Here is a 17,487-nt window from a genome sequence, read left to right on the forward strand (position 1 = left end):
TAATTTGTTTTTTTTATCTTACAAAATAACAAAAAGTACAGATGAGAATACTTTTAAAGGACTGGATCAATAAGTGGTATCAATAAAAGTAGTATTACCGTTAGAATCTTAACGATACCCATCCTTACCCCTCACTTACAATGGGAGTGCATTAATAAGGATCTCTCAAAGGCGAGTATGAACAGGGGGAATGATTACATTCTTTTTTGTGGGTGGAATAATGTGACGGCAAACAACAACAAAAAATGACGAACATATAAGATGACATAACAGACAGGGGTTAACTTATAGCATAAAGGCGACATAGTATGACTAGCCAAAAATAAAAAGAATGTAAAAAAGGCAAGCATACACATATTAATAGGATGACACAGAAGACAAGTGCATCGATGTAATATCAAAGATGGGCAAACGTACAGATGATATTTGAGGCTGACTATTGTTTTAAGACTTGGAAAACTGTGACTTTGTCTTTGACGGTACAATGTATAATGATCTTATCCTGACAGTGATACTCGATGATATATTTACTTTATATATTTCTTTTTGTATTCATTTACAGAAAGGCTGTGAGGCACACTGTGCAGATGACCAGTTTCGGTGTCACAACAACCTCTGTATCTCACTGAAGTGGCTGTGTGATGGCCAAGAAGATTGTAAGATGGGGGAAGATGAGAAAAACTGCCAGGGAACAGGTGCAAAACCAATGTCCTCTAGTTTGTGAAAGAATATTAGCAAGTGCTAGTGAGTTGTACTTCTGAGCTTAAGTTGGTTCATTGATAATTGCCAAATTTCTAAACTGTGTGGTCTCTGCTCAGTGGCTTCAGTAAGCATTCAGAACCTTTCATTTTTTGTACACACTTTACTTTATTGTAGATTGCCATTTTTCCCCATCAATCTAAATTCAATAAACCAGAATGACAAAGAACATGTCGGGAAAAACATGTTTTTTGAATTTTTTTTCAAATTAATCAAAAATGAAAAACTGTAGAGTGTATTGATGGGCAAAAATTCTGAATGCTTTCCCAAGCCACTGCATATATTTTTTCTATTCTGTAAGAGTGGAGTTCATACAATTCATGAATTTTTTTTATCATTTTGCAATAAGTGAAAGAAAAGTTAAGTAGCTTGGAGAGGTCCTAGGTGTGTTTCTGTTAAAGATTCAGCTTAGCCCCGTGTAAGGTCATTGCTACCCTAAACAGTGTCAAAACCAATAGTAATGTTCCCTTATCAACATTTCTATTTAAAAGAAAATCCCCATCATAACATGGGCATACATTATGTTTTCAACACTGGCCTTGTAATATATATACACTACACATTATCTCAGTAGAAGTCAGCTGAAGAAATGGTCAATGTAGTGCCATCCTGTCCTTAAGAAACTAACTATGTATACAATAAAAAGTATAGGGAAAATGGTTCTCTAATGTGACTGATTATCAGAAAATTCCCCAATTGTCTCCATGTACTTCCATGCTAATTGTAGAACTTGAAAATGTACTGCAATGCTATTTAGAGATCATTTTGTGGAGGAGGAGAAGAAATGGCCTTCGTTCTGCTGATTTACTGGTCTATTGAGTTCCACTGATCATCACTGACCAAATACTGTGAAACACTTTGTAAAGCAGCAGGTAGTACACAGTATGAAGTCTTTGGCTGGAGTTGACAACATCATACAGTATTTAGGAGCTCCAATAATTTCTCTCCCAAGATCTACATTTTCACTCAGCATGATCTTGAAGTGGAGTTTTCTACTTGGTCATAGAACAGGAAACTGAAAAAGTCTCACTTGATTGATTTCTGATAGAGAAAAGTGATATTGTTACTGACTGTTTTACTTTGCCCTTCTCCAGTAGTCCCCTCATGTTCCTTGAATGAGTACGTGTGTGCCAGTGGAGGGTGTGTGTCAGCCAGCCTGCGGTGTGATGGACATGATAACTGTCTGGATGGCTCAGATGAGGTCAGTATAGCTTCAAAGAAGCAACCAAAAATAATTTGTCTTTTCAGTAGCGCGGTTTGACAGTGAACAGTACGTCAGTAGTGAGGAGCTGCTTTTCCGGTCATTTATTTTCTTTGATTGCAAATTAAAACATCACTAGACTTCACCACTTTTGATGATTTACGGTGTGTGTTTGCTGACAGGTTGGTTGTGTGAAGGAGTGCAGAGAAGATGAGTTTCTATGTCTGAACCGTGCACACTGCATTCCTCGGCGCTGGCGCTGTGACGACGTGTTGGACTGCATGGACCACAGTGATGAGGAAAACTGCAGCCAGGGTAGGTATGAGTATGACTGCGCATAAAAATGCATGATAATAGAGGTTTTGATCCCTGAAAGTAAAAAGTGATTTTAATATGCCATTTCAAATCTTTACACTGCAATTATTTTTACTGAACAGGGAGGTCAGAAATAGACTCATACTTTGCTTTTGCAAGGCTTAATGATCCAGGGCTGTCCATCATTATGTAAAACAATCTGTCATTATAATCTTGTCATAGACAGGTTTTAATCATATCATATACAGTCTTGAATGCACTCTTCAATCTGAGTTAGAGTGTTAAAAGTCTTGGGGACCTATATGTGTAATTGCAGGTGCTTTCTTCTGCCGGGCTGATGAATTCATTTGCAACAACACCTTATGCAAACTCCACACATGGGTGTGTGACGGCAAGGATGATTGTGGAGATAACTCTGATGAAGACGGAGACATGTGTGGTGGGTTGATATTGTACCCTCACAAGGCTTTCCTTTGATAACGGTGGATGCATATTTTATAAGCCACAACTTTGCTATTTCCGGAGAGAGAATATTTCATTGTCTTCTCATACAAGATTCCATGCTGTTGTCTATATTTTAGTTTTTGAGAGAGACATCCATTAGCTTTTTGTCTATTTTTTATTTACAGCAAAACTTCTCTGCCCTCCTACAAGGCCGTTCCGTTGCAGAAATGATCACGTGTGTCTGCGAACAGACCAAGTCTGCAACAAAGTAAATGACTGTGGGGACAACTCAGATGAAGAAGAGTGTGGTGAGTACAGAATGCACCAATACATATCTAATATTAAATCTGCATTAAGCAAGTCCTTATGTGGAAATACAATTAAAGTTATGGTCAGTTTATTAAACAGAGTGGAAAAGTCTAGTTCTATTATTTGATAACCATGCTCCCCTGATGTACTTGTCCTTGAACCACAGAGGCGAAGTTATTGTTTCATTCTGCTTGAAAATACAGCCATCTTATCAGCCTTACACAGTAATTGGGGCAGCATTTAGCAATCCGTGACCACTGTTGGTTGTGGACTTTTTGATGCAGGCAGAAAATGCCAAACAAAACTTCATAATAAACTCCACACAGTACTTTAAAGCAGAGGTTCACAACCTTTTTATCATGTGAAAAGAAAGTGTTTTCTTACAACTCTCTTCACAGTTTTCCAGTATATGAGTTTAACTGTTGAATGAACGTGACTTTTCTCTCTCTTCTCAATGGGTACATGCACTGCAAATCATCACCCTTGAGTTTGTTTACAAATTTAAGGCACAGGGTGGAGTATATGCTATTATATGTAACAGAGAGATTTACATTGTATTTAAAATTGATGTGCATTTAAAACATTTGGTGTGCTTAATATGCATTACTTTTTTATTAATCTATTTTTTTGTATGTGTTTGTGGAAAATTGCTTTTTATTTTCTCTGTTATGCCCAAATGCATATAGAGCCCTGACGTCCCCCTCAATGAAAGCCTGCTGTGAATTGTCACACAGAGCAGACAGGAAAGAAAGGGACAAATCACTTCCCTCATCTTTTACTCTTTCATTCCTTCTGTCCTCCATTCATCTTCCTCTCCTATTCCATTAATACAACCATCCGTCTCTTACCTCACTCCATTACTTCTCACCATTGTATGCTTCGTCCCTCCATCCATCCCCTCAATCTCACCTTAATCCCACCGTTCCTCTCTCTCCATCTGCCTCTCCATCACATTGTTCCTTTCCTTCCCTCTCTTTGTCATGCTATGGGTGGATGTCAAGCACCCATTCTTTTTTGGTATATTAGGAAAAATGAAAACTGTACAGTTAATTCAAATAAATTTATGACATAAGACAAAATATGCAAAGTACCCCACCATTTTTGTAGGCTAGAATTAGCCTTACAGCTGTAATAGTTTCATCCTTTATTTTGGCAACAGCTACAAATTCACAACGTTCAGAAATAAAAGGTATTGTCTACAAAATGATCTGTTTTGCAGCAAGTGATGTAGGTAGAATGGGACATTGTGTTAGAGCAGTAGTATCACATTAATTTTCAAAGTTCAGTGTATTAAAAGTGAGAGTAATCAGATGTTTAAATAATCCTTAATAGCCTCTGTCTTCACTGATCTATAGTTGAGCACTAAATAGGTCTTAAACTGCTCTCAATTTCAAATGATACTGCAGTGTATTTGTATTTGGTGCCACATGAGGTCAGTTATGAGTTCTTGTTGTCTGTTCAACTAACATTTTGTATTGAAGCAGAGGTTGTGGCTGGAAGACCTCGGCCATGTGGGAAAGCAGAGTTCACCTGCAGTAACCGACGCTGCATCCCAATTCAGCTGCAGTGCGACCTCTTCAACGACTGCGGGGATGGCGGCTCAGACGAGCAAGACTGCAAGGCCTGTAAGTGCAGCCCTAGTTGATTTGAGCAAACAGATCAAAGAAATGTTCACAAGAGATGAAAAGTACCGAGGGTGGTCATTATGTTATCGGGAAGCTCAGCAATCTCCTCATTTTAGATATGATGTTTTGTTATTTATGATAATATATGCATGCCCATGTTTGAGGTGTGTTGTGTACAACTATCATGAAAGATGATGGTGGCCTCTTGGCTTTTGCACATCAAAAGAAAAGCACAGCAGGTGTCTAAGATGTGGAGAACTGGTGTATAATCAAAGTCATGTCCTTATTTGTAGTTTCCAGTGGAGATGTGTGTGGAAAGAAAACAAATCCATGTGGAGAAGATGCAATTTGCAACCAGACAAATGCAAACGCTATATGCCAGTGCAAATCTGGCTTTAAGAGAAACCTAAAGACAGGCCAGTGTGAAGGTAATGTATGATCAATTATATTCTTCTTTCCCTATTATAAGAGTTAATGATTAGCTTAGGAAAAAATTTACTGAAAACAAAAATCTGCAGACGAGCATGTTATTTTTTTGTTTGATCAACATACTAGAATATCCATTACCTTTGTCAGATAACAGTCTATTGTATGTACTGGATTTTCCCATAGTGAGGATAAACTATAACATCAATAAAGTCATGTTGCAAAAACTGTCAAGAGTCACATATAAAATAAAATTCCTTGGGATTTTATTGTGAGTAAAATCATTTGAATTTCTATAACACATTTAAGCATTTACAGCTTTAAAATGCTCACAGGCTAAATTAATTTATCTGCTAAACTAGACAAGACAGTTTTTGGGAATGAAGGATGGTCTAAATGGACACACATAATGTGACTTTTATTTTCATTTGTGTGAAATTATATCATTATATGCCAAACCTAAGGCCTCTAGTTTCACAGAAATAAGCTGCCACTCTTCCCCAATATGTGGAGATCAGACAGACTCCTTATAGTATTATACTGAAATGAAAAATATCATTGACATTTAATAAGCTACAACAGAATGTATGTTGCTACATGAGACAATACATTAAAGCAAATGAAAATAACATCATAACAGAATAATAAAATAAAGTATTTTATGGGTCAGATCATGTATTCATGGCATTCTGTAAATGACAACTTGTACAACTCTATTCTTCTTCAACTGAACTTCTACATTTCAGGTGAAGAATTCTTTTCTGAAGTGATGATTGCTTTGATTATTTAGTGAACCCTGTGACTTGCTTCTTATTTCCCAGTTAATGGCTTTTTTCACTCAGTTATTTCTTCCATGCATTTCTTCTAGAAAATGTTATTTTTGGTATGCATATGATTGCCTTTTTAAGAATAGGTCAAGGCACAACTTATTAGGGGAGAAAACTGAAATAAGTTTTATACTGTATATGTGCTTATACATATTATAAGCTGTGGGCATACTAATTTTGGCCTTGTCATTTATTGCTCATTATCTAAAGTGTTTCGATGATGATGAAAAATAGAAATACTTTCCAGCCTCTATTGTCACAGAAACTTTTCTAAAGCAGCATGTTCCTAAGTAACTCAGTCTCTCTTTTTTCAGAGATAAATGAATGTCTGCAGTTTGACACATGTCCTCATTACTGCACAAACACCAAAGGATCTTTTAAGTGCACATGTGACCGGAATTATAAGGAGATCAATGGTAACTGCATAGCAAAAGGTATGATCCTGAAGCTGCATACTTTTATGCATACTGCACACATTATAATCTGGTGATATGACCTTATTGTAAAATGAGTCTATTAGTAAACTGTATTTGAATGTTTGTACATATGTACTGTCCTGAAACCAAAACTGAATTCAGCCAATTTTCCTTTGTTTTCTTTTCTTTTTTTTTCTCATATTAATAACCCATCGGGCAGGACCAGAAGATCGAGTGCTCTACGTAGCAAATGACACTGAAATCCGAAGTTTTGTGTATCCATTTAACCAGAGCCATGGACACAAACTACTCACTCACATTGAGGACAATGCCCGCATTATTGGGATGGACGTTCTGTTTCACCAGCAAAAATTTATCTGGGCTACTCAGTTTAACCCAGGTGGAATTTTTTACAAAGACACGCTAGAAAGAAGTCAAACTAAAACAAATGTCAGGAACATCGTAAGTATATCTAACCTGTGGCCTTTTTTAAATAATACTGTAGCATTTCTGTATACTTTCTCAGCTCTGTGGTTGAGAAAATATGGGTTGTAAGACTTTAAAACATGCTATTTTGTTTTTTAAATATAATTTCATCCGTCAAAATAATTTCTAACATATCTAGTAATGTCCTCTGACCACAATGCTATCATAAGCATTATGCTAAAAAATGGTAATTTACTCCTGCTGATTTATATTAAATTGTTTCATTGCTACGGCTTTCATGCACCCCAACTTAAAGTGAATGTATGCACACATTAAATAGAGCATCTGACTTTGTGGCTATTATTGGTTGCAGTGTTCAGACTTCCGTCGCCCCAGAGATATTTCTGCTGACTGGATCACAGGCAACATTTACTGGACTGATCACTCTCGGATGCACTGGTTCAGTTATTACACAGCCCACTGGACTAAATTACGATATTCCATAAATGTCGGCCAGCTGAAGGGACCAAATTGCACCCGCTTGATTACTGACATAGCAGGAGAACCATATGCCATTGCTGTCAACCCAGTCAAAGGGTAAGTTGTGTACTATTTTCCAGCTATTCTCTTTTCCTACTGACAATTTCTAACATACAATATATGCTCTGTAGAAAGGTGTGCAATTATTACAAAAATTCTGCACTCAACCACCAACTTTGGTCACCAGTTAGGAAACATTACTTATCAAACATGGCTTGCTTTTGCCTTATAATGAAAGCATTTAATTTCATAATAAGGCAGTGCAGCCTTATCCATCAAGATAACTGAGATTAAAATAAAAATATTAAGAAATAGATCCTTGTCTGTTCAGGTTTTACTGTGGCTCAATTTTCAGTACTGCAGAGAAACAGTGTTAAGCCTGGTTTATACTTCTGCACTGAATTAACAGCATACGTAAGACGTAGCTGTGTATCCTAAACAGTAGGCACTGGCGTAGACTGACGTCAGTAAGTAACTAACTGCTGTTCAATACTTAGTAGTGGAAGTAGTGAAAGTAACTTAATCACATACGTTAGCTATTAAATCACTTATGTTAACTCAGACCAGCTCCATCAAAGACATCTGCAAGCAACAAAAGTGGCACATCCACGTGTTTGTGATAAATCAATGAACCTTGAGGCTCACATTAGACTGTTAGGATATGTACAAATCTATATTCAGGAACACGGAATGTGTTGCAGTAGCTGTCATTGTCAGGCTACATTCATGCATTTGTTAGGCCATAGGTATACTATAGATACAAAGGCATATTCTGTGCTGTACTGTCCACAATATTTTACAGGAAGATGGTGTCAGGGAGGTTCAGTATGTGTCTTTGTCTATTGCAGGATGATGTACTGGAGTGTAATAGGTGATCACTCTCATATAGAGGAATCAGCCATGGATGGCTCCTTACGGAGAGTACTCTTGGAGAAAAACCTCAGGAGACCTACCGGTAGGTATTTCTTTTAAAGCCCATTAATTATATTATTTACATTGTTTCATCTTTCCTGTTATAATTTTGGTACCTTAAAGCTACCCTGTGGATTTCTCTTGTAAACAAAGAAAGTTATATTTATGTTTGGTGCTTTTCGTCGCTTAATATGTGTATACTTGAGGCATTTCATTTCTCATAAGACATTTTCAAAGCAAATTTGTGGAATACTTTGAAACAAGTGCAGCTGTACTTACACGTGCAGTTTTGACACTCTTTCCGATTCCATGTATGTACATGTTTGATCACCTGTCATAATTTCCATACTTTGATCACCTGTAGTTTTGAAACAATTAAATAGGCACTTTTTGAGGTCAGTTCAGTGATGTGATCAAATCATGATTGTGCATACACACCGCCACAGCCACAACTCTAAAACCACTGACAGGTGAAGTGAATAATATTGTTTATCTTTATACAATGGCACCTGTCAAGGGGAGGGATATATTGGGCAGCAAGTGAACAGTCAGTTCTTGAAGTTGACGTGTTGGGAGGATCTGAGCAACTTTAACAATCGTAAAATTGTGATGGCTAGATGACTGGGTCAGAACCTTTCCAAAACAGAAGGTCTTGCTGGGTGTTCCCGGTCTGCAGTGGTCAGTCCAAGGAAGGACAACCAGCGAACTGATGACGGGTCATGGGAACCTAAGGCTGACTTATTCACATGGGGAGAGAAGGCTGGCCACAGAAGAGCTACTGTAGCACACATTGCTGGCTATAAGAGAAAGCTGTCCGAACACACTGGGCATCACAACTTGCTGCATACAGGGGCTGCATTGGATAGGCACGTGATCCCCAGAACTGGAACATGGAGTAGTGGAAGATGGTGGCCAGGTCTGATTAATCACATTTTCTTTTACATCGTGGATGGCCTGGTGCATATGCATCTTGGTGCCTGATGCTACAGGACACCTTCAGAGGTCTTGTGGAGTTCATATCTCTTTTCAGAGGTCTTGTGGAGTCCATGCCTCAATGAGTCAGAGCTGTTTTGGTGGCACCAAAGGAAACTTAGACAATATAAGGCAGGTGGTTTTAATGTTGTGGCTGATCGGTGTTATAAATGAGCTGAAAGTTTACCCTATGTTCAGAATGGATTTCTTGGGTGATGAAGCAGTGATAGGTTTGGAGTAACACCAGAATAAATGTAATTCTACCTTAAATATACACTACAGTATATGGCAGAATGATTGAATAACGTAAATAATAATAAGTAAATGTTGTGAATAGAATCGTTTGTGTTGTGTGCATAAAGAAAAAAAAAGACAAATACAGTACTGTATGTGTCAATTCCTTAGAAATAAAATAGAGCAGACATTCGTAGCAATGATGTTATTCTATCACAAACACAGAGGAGGAAGTAAGAAAACCATGGAAATTTGATACAATACGTGCAAGTGTCTATAATTCACAACAAGTGACTGAATACACAAAGCAGTGCAAGATATCTAATTAACTAATTACATTGGATGCTACTGCATCCACAGGAGCAATTTCACATTTCAACTCAAAAAATATCAATGAAAGATGTAACCCGCTTCAAAAATGTGAATTGTATATCTGACTAAATAACATTAGGTGCTCTGGTTATAGTGCTACATGGTACCCACAGAAACAAGTGTCATCAGATCCCCCAGTATAGAGTATGTTATGACCCATATACCACATTGTACAACTACAGTGAATATACATACAGTATGTTTATACATATTAAATATACACTGTAAATGATGTGCATTGTACAACCGTGCAATCATAATGGTCTGTCAATGTATAAAGCTCTAATGCAGAAGCTTTAATGTAGTATTTAAAGATATACAAAACGGTACAAAGGCAATTTATAAGTGAGGAATACTTTACAGCCACTTGAAGTGTGCTGGTGTGTCTATAGGGAGACACTTAGTGGTGATCTAGTTTTGAAGAGCTGCTTTGGCCTCCTTTAATTCAAAGGACCCATGCTAGGTCTTGGTCTCAGAAAGAGGAATTCATCATCGGTGGAAAAACGCAAACCTATTTAAATGCTGCAGCCTGGTGCTCAATTATCCAGTCAGACATTTGGGAGAAAGTAAAAGAGAGTCACCGCTTTGAAATTGTAATGTAGGCGTGCCTAAACTTTGCTATCAAAATTGCAGTGCACAACAAGATGGTAGATCTGCTGAGGTATTTTTGACACAAGCACAGTGACTGTTGAATGTAAATAGTAAAAAGAAGATAGACACAAAAGAAAATGTGTCTCTACAACCTGCTGATGATCTGCCACATACAATCATCCTGACCTTAAGGTCTCCTGTATTGAGAGATTCCATGATGATCCCTGTGTAATTTGTCAGGTAAATAAATCTCTTGCCTTCATCCTCCCACAGGGCTGGCCATTGATTATTTCAACCAACGTTTATACTGGGCTGATCCTGAGCTCTCACAGATAGGGAGCATGAGATTGGATGGCTCGGACCCTCTGGTGACAATCAGTGACAGACATGGTAAAGCCAACTGGAAAACAAAGCACAGCTTCTTCTTTGAAACATTTACTATTAGTGCTGCACTTTGGTTTCCTCAACTTTTTATCAATTAATTGCAACATAACACTGCGTGTTTGTCTCAGAAGGGTAAGCTTCTAAACATTATGTCTTAAGATCAACCTGCCTCTTCGTTCTTCCATCTGGCACTACAAACTTCATTATCCCAAGGCTGCAAGTGTGCTGAAAGGGTTACTTGATGTTATCTGCTTTATTTTCTCTGCTGGATCTACAGGAATCTCCCAACCATACAGAATTGATCTATTTGAAGACTACATCTATGGAACTGGACTTAAACATGAGGTGTTCAAGATCCACAAGTACAGAAAACAGTCTGTGGAATTTCTCAATTTGGGGGTGGAGAAACCCACAAATGTTTTGATCTCCCATCGTTACAAACAGCAGGATGGTAAGTTGTCTTGATAATCCGTTTCTTCTTTTTATGGGTTACTTCACATATGTCCATGCCGTGTGCATATATTTTCTTCTGAAGAATTACAGAGCTGTATATACAAACTTAGGAGGACCTAGAATAATTATGTCTTCATTTCACATTTTTAGTTTTTGTTGGTTTTCAGGGTGTATTTATAATTGTAGTTTAATTTTTTATTTCCTTAAATAATGTTATGTTTTTTTCAGTTTTAGGTGTAATTATTTTCTTAAGTCGTGGACACACTTTGAGACCTATTCACAATATTTATCTGGAAATGAAAAACAGGCATTCAAGTCAAGACCCACATGTGATAGATGACATTTAACATTGGCAACTAACCACACATTAGACTCACATTGAGACCAACAACAGATATTTTACCTAATGCAGCTTTTCGCTGTAGCCTAATAATATGTAATAATAAGAAATTAACTTTCTGTTATGGTCAAGGTGGTGAGCATCAGCCAAATGAAGCTATTTTAGATAACTGTGTATAGATCTCCTGTGTACATTACACCCAGATAAAAGGCTCTTGTATACCATTAATGTGAGGAGGGGGTCGGTCGCCAACAGCTGCTGTAACTGATGTAAGCGGATTTTTGATAAGTTTTGATTGATTGGATGTCATCTGGTAGTCTTGTATGTCTCGAACTGACTTCTACAGTGTATAAAAAATGCAGAATGAAACTATTGGATAAGGTGAGCTTGTTTTTTTTGGGGGGGGGTTGTTATACATCAGTTTTAACCAATACTTTTTTAAATGTTTTTTCTTATTGCTGTTGTCCTGTTTAGTCTAGTCTTTGTAACTGAAATATGTAGTTGAGGATTTTAAGTAGAATATAGGAGGGACAGAGCGAACGCTGAAAGTGACCTGGAGTTAAGCTTATACCGAGTTTAAGGCAATCCATTATATCAATCATTCTTAAAGTGGTTTCATTGAGGGGGTTCCTGGGGGCCCCAGCAAAAAGGGGAATACATTGTTTTCACTACAATTCCATCCATAAGTAACACAATGCTAGAATATGTGACTATTTTGGTCATGAGTTTCAAACACTTTCTGTATTAAAACATCTAAAAGCAAAAAATGTGTGCATCAGAAAAACACCTATCTGTATTCTTAGACACAGTCAATACAACCATGTCTTTCCTTCCACTTTCCTCATGTAGCAGGCCAACTTCAGTTATTTGTTACATCTCTGGTGTTAATGGCTATAGAACATCAGACAGCTCAGTCTTGGTCAGTTTTTCACTTAAAGGGCAGCTGTTCTATTCCCCAGACACTCATTAGGCCAGCCGTGTAGTCTGTGGGCAGAAGATGCACATGGCTTGCAAAAATGACATGAAGGCATGATATCTTCAGAAAAACCACCAAAGCAACCTTTTTTTTTCCAGGCTTTCATCCACATGTGCTGTGTAAGAAATCTGAGCACTGATTATTTTTAGTATATACTGAATGTACTAATACTGTAACCATTAATAACTTCATTATTTTATCCTTTTATTACCTACCTCTGAATCTATCTAAAGCACAATTACCAATCTGTCTAATGCACATACAGTTTGGACACATTTGATTTTGCCTCTAGCACTGTGTTGCTTTAAATTAAAATGTTAAATTTAATATTGTGATTGTCCATCCTGTTTTATAGCTTCTATGCTAATTATCGGCACTGAACCTTTTCCATTCCATGTTTGCGGAAATGTTTGTGATTTTGATTAATTCAGAATGCGTTTCCATGAGATATTTATATTATTTTGTCTACCCACTGTAGGCAGCAACGAGAAGAGCACTTCAAGGTGTGGCTAATCAATTAGAAATTGAGAAACAACATTCATCAAATGCTGATTATTCAATCTGGAGTTGAGATGTGTGAAGTTATTCATATGCTTTTCAGCCTTGTGCCTCTCTGGCCTTCAAACTGAAATTAAAACACTTGAAATTAAAAGCTCTACTCTGAGAAAGAACAAACACACTTTTCCTAAACAAACGGGTCTTTCACATCACAGCCAAGACTGACAGACCATCTTTTTTTCATTACTCTTTTTACTCTCTCCACAGCACCAAATCCATGCCTGAGAATGTCTTGTGATTTCATGTGTCTGCTCAACCCAACGGGTGCCAGATGTACCTGTCCAGAGGGGAAATTACTGGTCAATGGCACCTGTAGTGATGTCAACATCTCAGGTAGGACTACTCTTACCTCTTCATGCCACAGGTAATGTGGCTGTTGTTACGGTATAAATTAGCAGTAGTTACAATGATGAATGCAGTGTGTCAATCGGAAACAATTTTCAAACTATATGCTCTCTGAACAGCACTGCAGACAAAATTATAGTACAAAATACAATTTCTGCAAATATTCATAGCTTTATTGTTCACACTGACGGTGAACAAAGCTTCTGCATGCAGTCAGGTGTTTTTGTTCATGCTCATCTACTTGAAAATTCAGTCTTACACCGCCATGGCTGCTGTTGTCTGACATTAGCAGCATAGCGCTGTTTGATGTGATCGACTGCAACACACTGCAGCACAGTAAGTGATACGGGCTTTGCTGTTGTGAAGGTGAACTGTGCCGTCCCCCCTGCGAGAATGGAGGCCGTTGCTTAGCCAATGAGAAAGGAGATTGGAGGTGCTACTGCTGGCCTGACTTTTCAGGGGAGCGCTGTGAGGTCAACCACTGTACAGACTACTGCCTAAATGGAGGCACTTGCATGGGTTCACCTCTGGGTAAGTCTACTTCAAAACACACTGTCAAACACCATTTGAGCCATCATTTATCCCTGCATTACTTGCAGAGCTGCAGGCACTGCAATATATTTCACATTTGTTCCTGTTTTTGTATCCACCCACTGTTCATTTGCATTCATATAGACATTTAGTTGTCAGTTATTTGTAATATTATTATCACAAAACTCAAACTTGGTTGTAATCCTGCTGAAGAATCAATCAAATTCAGTTCTGGGCCAAACTTGCTGAGAAAACCCACCCCTGCCACAGACAGACAATTTTCAATTCAGAGTTACCTGCCCATTTCCTCCTGCACACTGACCCAGTGCATGATGGCATTCAGCAACATCTGTCTTCCTTTAAACTTTCACACCTTCCTCACTCCAGCTCAAATTCGCCACGTTACATCTGCCAGTTGAGCAGTTTTGTCATCGATGCTCCTGTCAAACAAGCCTCAAATATCAACCTTTTTTCCAAGTCAAGGTCTCCTTTCATGCTCTCATGGTTCCTGGAACACCCAGTTTTACCCCACAGTTTAGTGAATGCATATGACTGTGCTGAGATGTCAGCGATGGAATTGAATCTTGATATACACCCTTCTTAAATATGCAACCCTTGATTTACAACGCTGTATGTTGTCATCCCATCATAGCCTTACCCACAACATCTTCATTTCCATTTGTTATATATAAAAGATTCACCAGAACAAGTCCCTGATACAGATTGTGTGGCTTTCCTACATAAATGTAATGCCAGAACCTTATTCAAGGGGTTTTGAATTAATTAAAGGTGTATTAATTGAATGACATTGATAAATAAGATCTGAACCTGAGCAGTAAGTTTCTGTTTGAATCAGTCATAGCTTTTAAGCCAACAATTGGGAGATAAAAAAGAGGCCTTTTGATTTGCGATGCAAATGATTTTGATTATATATTTATTTCCTCTGACCTTTTAGTCTGCTGGTCTTTTTAAAGCATAGAATAACATCTGTTTATTTTTCCTCCAGCCTTTGGGGAAACATGCAGGAAGTAAACAGATGTTTTTGATTATCAATGTTTTCTTTTTTTTTCTTTTTTTTTTTCAAGTTTTCTTTAGCTTTTTAAAACAGCTCTACGTGACATGTAGGGAAGCCAGGATAATCACCTCTGCTCATCAAATGAAATAGTTTCTATCAAGATAGAATAAGAATCCTATTTCATGCTGCTAGCTCACTGCAGTAGAGCTTCAGGAATATATAAGAGTAGGCCAAGCTCCTATTGATTATAGTCAGTCTTATTTCACCAGTCACCAGCTAAATCCAAAATTATGTTCTGGATGATAAATTGTATGTTTTATGGTGAACAGCTGAGAGGAAAATGAGAGGAAAGTGTTGTGAAATTTGTTGTACTGTTGGACACCAACTTTTATTTCATTTCTGCTTGACTTTTTCATATCGTAAGAGGTTTTACCACATTTGAGCACATGTCTTAAAGGCAAAAGAATATCAGTCTAAATGAATGGTCAAACGTGAGCAAGGGAGGGATTACAGTCAAACGACTTTCCTCAAGTCTCCACTGTGGTGATAAAAAAGGGTCTTAAGGCAACCTCACAATCAATCAGAGACTGGAATTCTTCCAGTTTTATCTGTAAAAACGCAAGGTGTCACTGAATTCCTGCTCTCGTGCCTTTGGTTGGATTAGCGGCACTTTAATGGAACTTTTGGCAGCAAAGCTCATTTAACCCAGAGACAAGTCACAAGTCTTCTCTCTTTTCACGACATTAATGGGCAACAAAAACATTTTTATACTTTTTGAAATTATGAAACAGAGAAAAACATATACATAAATTAAATGAATAAACATATAGCTCATAAGAGCAAAAGTCCACTTGGTTGGGGCTATAATTGTATAAATACAAGGTTTATTTATAATTCAGACTTGTGTGTGCCTCTGAACTATGGCTTATTTTCAGTGCAGTACGGTTGGAAAAAAAGATCCCATACTGATAGTTTTAAATTGTTTTTTTTGTTTGTTTTTCTGCAGTGTGTATGTACTTTCACATCCACAAATTTAATATCAAGCTAATATAAAGGTGTGAATGCTTTTTTAATTTGGCTGAGGCTAGTGACATCTGAAATAAGTGCTAGTAGAAAGCTCTAGTGATACCATTGACCGAAGGATGATTTTGATCATTTATTTGTTGCAGTTGACATCTCTGAATGGGTAACAAACTTAGCATATCCCTTTTAAATTGATAAGATTAATTCTATCTCATCAAATTTCAATTCTTGTGAATAACATGGACAGAATGCTTGTAACACAAAAAATGAGTCATAGGTATCCTGCTGGAGTGCTTGTCCTCATCTGACTAGATGACTTTAATCTTTTCAGTCTTTTCAGTTAGTATACTATTTTATTTTTGCAAATAACTACCTTGCTAAACTTAGCTTAACATTGGAGTACATTACACCATATAAACCATACTTACAGCACTTATCTGTGTAGCTCCCTCTGGAGCCTAAGATCTCCGTCCAGCATAGTCACTGCTTCATTTCAGGACACTTTTTTTATTTCGCTCAATAGTCCTCTCCCATATAATTTTGGTCTACAACTCTGGCAATATTTGATCAAGGGATTCTCAATAGGCCACTTCACCGACTGTATTTCTGCAGTGTCACACAGCACACCAATTCTGATTGTCCATGAAATTAATAAGGGGCATGCTGAGGTCCTTACAGCCAAGACTATTTAGTTTGTACTCTCCTGGCTGATGTGATAACAGAATTTTTTATATTATAGAAGAAGCTGGAAGATGTCCCAAAGTGACTTAACACTTCCTGGTACCACCCATGATTTCCAGAGTTATGTCAAGTGAGAAGGAATGTGGTGGAACCAGTTAAGATGTACTGTGTCTGTTCGAGATGATAACGTGTTTTTTTGATGAAAAATATCTGCATTAGTTTACATGAGGTACCACTTATCGCCTCCATTATCCTTTTTATTAACATAGCTGCCTCACTACTACCTTATTATTTTAAAATATAAATCTTGACAGGAAAGTAAATTGTCATTGACTATACCTTTTATGTGTCCCATAGAATATTATTTTAAGTATTTAAATTTTCCCCTCATTTGTTAGCATATGCTCTGCAAAGATTGTACATGATGTATCATTATGTAATTATTTGTTATTATTTGTGAAGTATTAAAACAGATGTTTTGTCAAATGTCTGCTATCATAGAAATATTCTAAATGTAAAAGAATGCATAAAAAAATGAAATGATCAAATATCTATATATAAATAGCATGTATTCAGTGTTGGTACATTGAATGAATCTTGTGAAATCTCATATAAATGGGTTCTACCAAAATAAGAAGGCGAATCATTTTTTTTTTACAAATTTACCTTATACAATGCTTAAGGTGTTCACAGTAAAACATGGCTCTTTATGTCACATTTAGTAGCAGCCACAACCGCCAATGTTCTTGGTTGAACTGCAACAGTGGGGCCAGCTCTATAATTGGTTGACTGAGTGATCATATTCCCAGCAT

At 37.3% G+C, this 17,487-nt stretch overlaps 1 protein-coding gene across 1 annotated transcript in view; it reads left to right on the forward strand.

The window, feature by feature from the left end:
* The window catches only part of lrp1b (LDL receptor related protein 1B), a 265,608-nt gene that overhangs the window by 234,232 nt on the left and 13,889 nt on the right, over window positions 1-17,487 (forward strand). The window contains exons 73-87 of the mRNA XM_022741314.1: window positions 563-695; window positions 1,854-1,960; window positions 2,143-2,275; window positions 2,592-2,714; window positions 2,905-3,027; window positions 4,513-4,653; window positions 4,947-5,081; window positions 6,221-6,340; window positions 6,543-6,784; window positions 7,122-7,345; window positions 8,137-8,243; window positions 10,643-10,759; window positions 11,031-11,204; window positions 13,288-13,413; window positions 13,792-13,956. Of these exons, the coding sequence (XP_022597035.1) occupies window positions 563-695; window positions 1,854-1,960; window positions 2,143-2,275; window positions 2,592-2,714; window positions 2,905-3,027; window positions 4,513-4,653; window positions 4,947-5,081; window positions 6,221-6,340; window positions 6,543-6,784; window positions 7,122-7,345; window positions 8,137-8,243; window positions 10,643-10,759; window positions 11,031-11,204; window positions 13,288-13,413; window positions 13,792-13,956 (2,170 nt within the window). The remainder of the gene's footprint in view (window positions 1-562; window positions 696-1,853; window positions 1,961-2,142; window positions 2,276-2,591; window positions 2,715-2,904; window positions 3,028-4,512; window positions 4,654-4,946; window positions 5,082-6,220; window positions 6,341-6,542; window positions 6,785-7,121; window positions 7,346-8,136; window positions 8,244-10,642; window positions 10,760-11,030; window positions 11,205-13,287; window positions 13,414-13,791; window positions 13,957-17,487) is intronic.

This window comes from Seriola dumerili, unplaced genomic scaffold, assembly GCF_002260705.1.
Source record: "Seriola dumerili isolate Sdu_G_001 unplaced genomic scaffold, Sdu_1.0 BDQW01000052.1, whole genome shotgun sequence".
In the NCBI taxonomy this organism is placed as follows: domain Eukaryota; kingdom Metazoa; phylum Chordata; class Actinopteri; order Carangiformes; family Carangidae; genus Seriola; species Seriola dumerili.